Raw genomic sequence first — 9,334 nt, 5'->3', positions numbered from 1 at the left:
AAAGCAGGAAAATCAATTTTCCTCTTTGAAAAAAAAGAAAAGAAACAGTAATCAGATGTATTAGAGCGGTTACGTCAACTGCTGCTCCAGCTGTGTTCATTAGGAGACAGATCTCTCCTACCACAGCGTGCATCCAAACAGGAATTTGGACTGGCATTGGCAGGCTTTATTGGTGCTTCAAGGATGGTTCTCCATCACTGAATGAGTCAGATAAAGATCTGGTTCAGCAGAATGGGTTGAATCTCTTTCGCAAGGACAAACAATTTGAAAACTGGTCTGTGTTTGTGAAGAAAAGAACATAATAGAAAGAAACTACTCCTTTGTTGTAAAATGTTAAATACAGAACAATTGCACGTTGCCTGTATTTTCATCAATAAAAAGATAATTATATTTAAAAAAATAATTTTAGTTTGAAAATATGCATGTATGAAATGACTTGAATGTCCCCATCTAGAGCCAGTGTTTGGTTTGTCTGTTTGGGCTTCTGTAGAAGCTCCTACAGCATATCTAGATAGATACGTCTCTTTCTAAGGTAACGAAAACACAGCGACTCCTATATTCACTTGATTATACACTAATGAAAACATACCTGTGAATGTTATATTCAATTTCTGCCAATAGATCATCCTTAATGTAACACACTGCACCTTTTTAAATGAACCTATGTAACTTTAAAAACAAGTGATTTGGATGAATATTGAGCAGATTATTTCCTGTGAATGTTGATCAGAGATAAGTTTTCCTGATATTTTTATTAACTTTTTACTGTCTGTATTAGGCTTTTTTTAAACAATCATACATTTAATCTAACCTTATCTAAACATAAAGGGGAAAAAAACAATTCAATTTAGTTTACTTCACAGAAATGAACAAAATGCAGAGATATCAGCCTACTATGTATATTTTTTAAAGTTTTCTTACACCCGTTAATATCAAGAAGGCCTTGCGACCTCCTGTGAAGCTCTGGCAACCCCCAGCTTTGGAACCAAATTGAACAAGGCAACGCTTTACTGCTCATGAGTTCAACTTATCATCTTGAATTTCTTCTTTCAAAGTAGACACTCTACATGTGAAATTAAGGACTTGACTTTTGCATTGCATTTTTAAATTAATTACACACATTTGAGTGCACTGATGAAGAAGATGATGGTTTTCAGCATCAAACTGTTTTATCAAACTTGTGTCCTGATACACACGATCATAACTGTTGTCTGGGGTAACAATCCATCCATAGAATAAAGTACAAATAAAGTATAAAATCATCTGAATGTGGACAGCAGCAGGACAATTCACTCGATCTGTTTTTTTCTGAAGGCAGATATCAAATTGTCAAGATTCTGCAGGAATACTTGATATATTTCTCGGAAAATTGGACGCTGCCTTGAGGATTCATTCAGTGTGCCCTTTCTTCTCTCCAGCAGAAAGACGGATAACATCTCAGTCGATGGAGTAAAGAGTCGCCATGGAAACTTCAGGCAGCTTCAGGACATTAACTGAGAAACCAATTACAAAACAACATGCTCTCAAAAGTATAATAACTCTGTGAAGGGAAGAAAAAAAGAGTAACATAATAACCACTATTAATTTTCAGAAAGGCTAAGTTGGAGAATTGGTCCTAATACTCTTCATCATCAGTATCATTATACCATCATCATCCTCATAAAGTTTTTTCAGCAGTGAGAGAGTGTAGCTTCTGTGTTGAATTCACTTAATTAACACCAGCAAATTAACAGGACGTATAAACAATAAAAGCTTCAAATGTGTACAATCGTCTGAGGCTTAGCGGACCCCAAGATAGCATCGGTCTCTGCTCTCAGGTTACATAGCGTGTGCATCATCCTTGTCGTCATTTCCAGATGGTTATCTCCCTGGCAGATCTCCCAGCATGGGTTTGTCTGAGGCTCACATGCTTGCATAATGATAATACAGCTGTTCCCAGACCTGGTCAGAGCAGATCAATAACGCAGACGGAAGGCCGAGGACGATCGATGGAAACGAGAAAAATAATAAACTATTTCCTTGCTGAGTCTGTGCACTTTGGCTTAGAGTATTTGACTCTTAAGAAAAATAAATTTTAGAAGGATTAAAGGTCCAGTGTGTAACATTAAAGAGGATCTATTGACAGAAATGTAATATAATATTCATAGATATGTTTTTATTGTTGTATAATCACCTGAAAATAGGAATTATTGGGTTTTTGTTACCTTAGAATAAGATGTTTTTATCTACAGACACAAAGGTGGACTCCTCCACGGAGTCCGCCATGTTGAACATATGAAACATATTTCTACAGTAGCCCAGAACGGACAAACCAAACACTGGCTGTTGTTTCTCATTCACATTTCCAGTTCCTCAGATACAGACGCGAGTGGTGTTCAGTTAATTACAGTCTGCATCTTCACCGCTAGATGGCAAATTGAATAATTTAATTTTGCACTTCCATGTATTTGGAGGCCCTCTGAGAGACAGATTGTAGCAGCATAACTCGACGGAGGACAACGCCACCACCTCTCTCAACAACTATTGGATGACTTGTCATGAAATTTCATTCCCACATTCATTGTTCACAGAGGATGAACTGTGACGACTTTGGTGATCCTTTCACTTTTCATCTAGCTTCATCATTAGGTAAAAACAGTTTGTCCACTACTTTGATTTATGACCAAATACTTAATAAACTAATGAAGTACTTTGTGACCAGATAACCAGTGTTATATGTATGTAATATTGCTGTTATGCCCCTTGTAACCTCACTATAGTTTGGACTTTTTGATTCGGTACCACACAGGAGACTATGATGATGATATGAGATGCAGTATATTTGGAATAAGTATTTACATATAGATTAGCCTGTATATAAGTAATTCAAATATATACATAGTAATGAATGAATTGCTGATGTATTCAGTGAGAAATGACAAGAACGAGAACCTCAGAGGTCTCTGAGGTGCAGAATAAAATTTCATGCTGCTCAGACTAAAGTGGACTCTTCTGCTTCTGTTTGATCTTTACAGACAGGTTCATTACACTGCAGAAAAAGTGTATTGTAATGAACTATGATGCATTGTGGGATACATACTATTGCCACTTTTCATATACTGCAAAAATAATATATATAATAAAAATATATATGAATGTATGATACAATATGTTTGGTGACACAAAAATAAAAATAATAACATTGTGGATGTATGTCCTGCCACACAACATACTGCATCATCTTTACTTGTTTCAATAAAGGAAGACTGGATGCTGGATGAACTGGCCTGTTCAGGATTTAAGCAGTGTTTTAGAGGCTTGCTGTTTATTCCCATTTCACTGGCTGCGGGTCACTGGAAACAGTGGAAAGGTATTGGTGGGATCGGATTCGCACAGCATGGTGACGTTGCCTCGGAAGGCAGGGAGCACAGCCTGCACATGCAGCTCCATCCCATCTTTATTCAAGAGAAAAATCCGTCCTCAACCCGAGCTACATGTGGAGGACATGCATCTTTAATATACAACATGTAACTTTTTCTTGAATAGTGGGAAAAGATGGAGCTACAGGTGGAGAATCAGAGTCAGTATTTCAACACCAACACCGTGAGGTTGCCGGCGAAACACATACTGGGGATGGGTGTAGATAACTTTATTTCTCTTCTGATATTTGGACTTATTTTCATCCTCGGTGTGCTTGGGAACACCATGGTGATCACGGTGCTGGCGCGCAGCAAACCGGGACAACCGAGGAGCACAACCAACATCTTCATCCTCAACCTGAGCGTGGCGGACCTGTCCTACCTCCTCTTCTGCGTCCCCTTCCAGTCCACCATCTACATGCTGCCCACATGGGTGCTGGGGGCTTTCATCTGCAAGTTTATCCACTATTTCTTCACCGTGTCCATGCTGGTCAGTATTTTCACTCTGTCGGCGATGTCCGTGGACCGCTACGTGGCCATCGTCCACGCCAGGAAATCCTCGTCGATCCGTGTGGTGAGGCACGCCATGCTCGGAGTGGTGCTGATCTGGATCCTGTCTCTGGTTATGGCATCTCCCGTGGCGCACTACCAGAGCATCGTGGAGCGGGACGAGAACAACACCTACTGCTGGGAGGTTTGGCCGGACCACCAGAGGAAAGTCTACGTGATGTGCACCTTTGTTTTCGGATACCTCCTGCCTCTCACTTTGATATCTGTCTGCTATGCAAAGGTGGGTGCGCATGAATCACAGTAAATCAATGCGTAAAAATCAAAAGCATTTATGGTAAATATAATGTGTTCACAGTTTTGAATGAATACATACTAAATTCAGATGACAGCAAAGTTAAACATGATGGAAAATTGTGTCTTGAATCCAAATAAAAGACACTTTATTCTTTGAGTGTAAAAAACATATAAACACAAATATTCACTGCCCAAGCAGCTGCCATAAGTCTGGACTGTATCCTTAATGTGCACAAGCATTGTTACTGCATTACAGGAAACATTAAGGTCTTTTTCAAAATGGCACAATGGAGAAACTAAGAAAAAATAATAATATCTTTATTGTTGCAGGTTTTAAACCATCTGCACAAAAAGCTGAAGAATGTCTCCAAAAAATCTGAGCTCTCCAAAAAGAAGGTTGGTGGGAGCTTATTTCTGTCTCTATATTTGGCAGGTCTGTGGTGGTTGAAAGGTAGGTGGGCACAGTGGCTGTAGACTTGCATATAGAGCTGGAATGATTAATTGATTAGTTTGATAACAATTCAATCTGCATCTGTTTTTGATAATCGACTATTTGTTTCAGTCATTTTTCAAGCAAATATACCAAAGCAAATATTTCTGGTTCCAGCTTCTGAAATGTGAGGATTTTCTGCTTTCCTTGTCATTTATGATTGTCATGACATTTGAAGATGTTACCTTGGATTCTAAGAAACTGTGTGGTTTTACTACTTTTTGACATTTCACACACTAAGTGACTGAATTGAGAAGATAATTGGCAGATTTATAGCAGTTAGTTGCAGCAATACTTGCATACATTCTGCTCTAAATCACTGAAAATATTGTGGAAAGTGGCTTTCTAGTTAGGAATAACATTCAGTCGGTAGAAATGTGAAAAACTATGGCTATTACCAATCATTATCTCCTCTGTGCTTCTTCCACAGACTGCTCAGACAGTCCTGGTTGTGGTCGTGGTCTTCTGTCTGTCCTGGTTGCCTCACCACGTCGTCCACCTGTGGGTGGAGTTTGGCTCCTTCCCCCTCAACCAGGCGTCCTTCGTGTTCAGAATGGTGGCTCACTGCTTGGCCTACAGCAACTCCTCCGTCAACCCCATCATCTACGCGTTCCTGTCGGAGAACTTCAGGAATTCCTACAAGCAGGTTTTCTGGTGCCGGTTGCCCAGCAAGTGTCCTGTGAACGACAACAGGGACCTCCGCAGCAGAGTGGAGACGGCACCGTCCACCAACGTCAGCTTGACTTGCAAAGGTCAAGACTCTCAGACCAGTAAAATGCTTTGATGTCGCCGCTGGTGTTGAGAGCATCTCCTGTTTTCTGTATATATAACCTGATATATATTGATATTTGAGATTGAGAAAATACTGATACATCAGCCATGTATTTGGTTTTTTAAACTGTAAATAGCGGTACTTGAATTGGACCTCTTATCACTGGTACAGAGCTCTATCAAACTCAGTAACATTATCTATTATTCAGTGACATTTTAAACATTTTATAACATTATATAACGCACGTTAACATTTATGAATAAGTAATCCTGATTATTATGATGATTGTTTCCTGCTCGATCAAGGAGGGGAGGGAAACTCTGCAGCTGTGTGAGGTGCAATCAGTGACTGTATTGTAAATGTATTAAACCTGAATTTCTTCTACCGGCCAGCAGGGGGCGGCTCCATTGGCTGCAAAAAAACTCAGATAGTATGAAGTCTTATGGAGAAATGAGCCAACTTCTCACTTGATATATTAGCTTAGTGAACTGTTTCCTAATGAGTTTATGGTCTCAATCGCTAGTTTTGTACAGCATGTTGTTTATTTAGTAAATTATGGTCCAATTTAGAGTAAAATAGTTGATAAAGTAGGGTATGCTTTAGAGTGTTGCTACCCTGTGATTGACAAGTCATCTCTGTCAGTTCGTCCAGTCCAATGTACGAAACTCAGATTAAACTGTCAAACTAGGCAGTGCTGATCAAATACAAATCAAGATTCTGTTACTGTGTTGACTATTTCTCACCTAAAATCATTTTAGAACCATTTTGAGACCTGACACAGGCACAAGAACCTCTCTGAGCAGCAGAATACATTTTCAGTATCTGCACAGTGGGTGTCAGAATCCATTCATTATATTACAGACTGAAGTGGACTCTTCTGCTTCTGTTTGATCTTGACAGACAGATTCATTACACTGCAGAAAAAGTGCATTACGACACACCGTACGTCACATGACATTTTCACAACCATAATGCCAACTTGAAGCTTTTAAACAGCCCTCCAGCAAACAGGTTACAAAAGTTTACACTTTGGGTACAATATGTGGTCTAAGTTCAATATTTTGGGAAACACACTTTTTTGCTTAGGGTTAGATTATAATTAGATCTGATTGATTATCTTATCTTAGCACAAAGACTGGAAACTGTCTAAAATCTAAATTTAAAATAAAACAATTTTCTGTTTTAAGGTGAGGTTATCTGCCAGATTATTTCTTTGCGGAGACCAGTTGCCATGCAGAAGGTTACTGCTCCTTATATAGACCACATACATGTATTCTTACATCATGGTATGTGTACAAGGTATAGATTTTGTCATGTAACTCTTAATAACTCTTAGTAAAAAAAAAAGCCAATTAAGAATATTTCCCAGATTATTACATTATTACTTTAAAACTTTAATTCGTACCTTCAAAAGAATATTTTTTGCACACAATCTGTGCCCTCAAATGCTAAAAAATAAACTTGCCATTGCCCTCTACTGGACAAATTATCTAATAACACTGCTTTCTCTATACTAAAATTTCATTCCTATTGGCAGAAAATAACACAAATAGTTAATACCGTTAATTAAAGGCCTGGTCTGTGACGGGACTCCAGTGTCCTGCATTAAAGTCAGAGACACTATGGACGCATCCACCACATTAACCTCCACACTATGATGTAAACTGCTTCCTGCATTGGAGCTAAATTACGAGATGCAGAATCATCCAATATGGACGTAATTCTCTGTGACACCGGGCTGGACGTGTACTGCAATAGACCTTTTTTACACAGCAGCCATTTTGACATGAAATAATAGGGTAAACACGCTAATTAAGGTTTCGTTACATTTTGTGTAGCATTCCCAGTGAGCTAACATGCACAACAGCAGCATCCTTAGGCCCTGTTTACACAGTTTTGTGACAAACGGAAAAATTTTTCCTTCTCTGTGTTTTAAAAAAAATTCAGCTTGTTTTGAAAATGATCCTCGTGCACACGGATCTTCAAAAATGATTGAAGACATTGTAGTATGCATGCTATACCAGTAGGTGGTGGTGTAACTTTGTATTTTGACTTATGTCTTGATGCCAAAAACATCCTTTACTTGTCCTCCGCCGACGTAGATATGGATTGAGTGTGTGTTGTAATGAATGCGTCTCTGCTGATCACAGTAATGGTGCAGCAACTCTACACTTTACTAGAGGAGCAGTAATAAACTCAGCAGAGCCTGCAGCACAAACACAGCTCGATAGTCCGCCATTGTCGTTCTATGGCTATTTGGCTGAAAATGTAATAGTCATGCGTGTAGTTTCCAACAGATTGCACTCTGGAACAAAATTGTGTGTTTTCAGGCTTCCAAAACGACAAACAAAGAGCCAAACTACAACAAAAGTTTACCATTTTACATAAAAAGCATTGAATGGAATGGAACCTTAATTAGTTTTATGGGTAACACGTGTTTACCCTACTATTCATCAAAGGTCACCGATATGCTGTGAGCAGCTAAAATCTGCCTATAATATATATATATATATATATATATATATATATATATATATACATATATATATAATATCAGCCATGTTGATGTATTAGTCAAGCTGTAGTTTGGTCAAAACGCTGTTGGTGCCATAAAGTCATTTGAAATGTCATTTTCAAAGGCACAGTTTGAAGTGGAATGTAATGTACTTAAATTGAGCTCTTGGTGAGAAAAGGTCTCAATGCTGCAGCCAGTAACAAATACTCCATCTGTAATGTGGTTTCTGGTCTGTGGCTGCAGACTTTCTAATGAAATCCCCCCCACTGAAGGTGAAACTGAGACAACAACAAGCCTCAGCTGTGCTCGCCAAGACGGACTGAAGCCTCGCTGAGTTTCTGAATGCATTCAATTTGTTTACCTTACATTCAGGTCTATTCATTAATGCCCCGACAAACACAGAAAGGCACTGTTCTCTTCCCATATAGGGATCGTCAGGGGATTGGACTCTTGATTGTTTGGTATATCTGAAGGCTGAGTTACTATGTACATATGTTAGCTTTATACCAGAGAACATCAGGTACATGTACATGAGAGTAAATAACAATGCAGCATTTAAATGACGTTGCAGATAACCATTCTGCCCGTAAAGACAAAAGGATAAACAAAGTCCCTCGCCAGTTCACACCTGAGCTACCAGAGACTGTTCACAAAAGGAAAAAGGAGTCCATGTCTGCAGGAAAAAGAGCCAGAAGGAGGTTTAGAACATGGTAATTTGCATATTTTGTCCAGTTTTTCTTTTATATAACCACACACACAATCCACACACACACAATCCACACACACAATCCACACACACACAATCCACACACACACACACACACACACACACACACACACACACACACACACACACACACACACACTTTAAACCTTCTGTACATTTCTGTTAATGGGAACTTCTGATGTTTGTACTTTTGAAGTTAATGTCACTGTAAAATGTTTTCACTTGTGCTGATGTTCGCAAAATAAGCAAAGAACTGCATAAGTGTACAATCTGTTTGTGAGTTATACAGAGAGATGAATAAATTATATGACAAACAAATCAATTATTAATTAATTTTTCTTTAAATATAGCTCCTACATGCATGAACCACAGCAGTAATGCACGAATGGTACGGTTTGTTCAGGATGTAATCAGTTGTTTTACCAGAGCAGTGTTGAGCTGGTTTACCTGCTTTCTGATGGCACAGATTACATACTGCTTCCTGTTTATCCCCAAGGCTGAATTTGATTCAAATGAAACAGGTAATGCTGCACGCTCCTCTCCACGCCCTGCAGGCATCGTTGAAGCCTTTTCATACTGCCTTAGAAAAGAGAGAAAAGGGGATTTGCATATGAATATTGGTATTTTA

General features: G+C 38.8%; 1 protein-coding gene across 1 annotated transcript; it reads left to right on the top strand.

Annotated features, from left to right (window-relative positions):
* The first annotated feature begins 3,368 nt into the window (after window positions 1-3,368).
* galr1a (galanin receptor 1a) lies at window positions 3,369-7,988 on the top strand. The gene is made up of 3 exons (XM_051391535.1): window positions 3,369-4,188; window positions 4,533-4,598; window positions 5,123-7,988. The coding sequence occupies exons 1-3, from the start codon at window positions 3,535-3,537 to the stop codon at window positions 5,474-5,476; spliced, it is 1,074 nt and encodes a 357-aa protein (XP_051247495.1). The 5' UTR covers window positions 3,369-3,534; the 3' UTR covers window positions 5,477-7,988.
* Window positions 7,989-9,334: the final 1,346 nt, after the last annotated feature.

Source organism: Dicentrarchus labrax, unplaced genomic scaffold (assembly GCF_905237075.1).
Source record: "Dicentrarchus labrax unplaced genomic scaffold, dlabrax2021, whole genome shotgun sequence".
NCBI classification, from domain to species: Eukaryota; Metazoa; Chordata; class Actinopteri; family Moronidae; genus Dicentrarchus; species Dicentrarchus labrax.
Note: the sequence above shows the minus strand (reverse complement) of the source record. Positions and strands in the feature narration are given on the sequence as shown.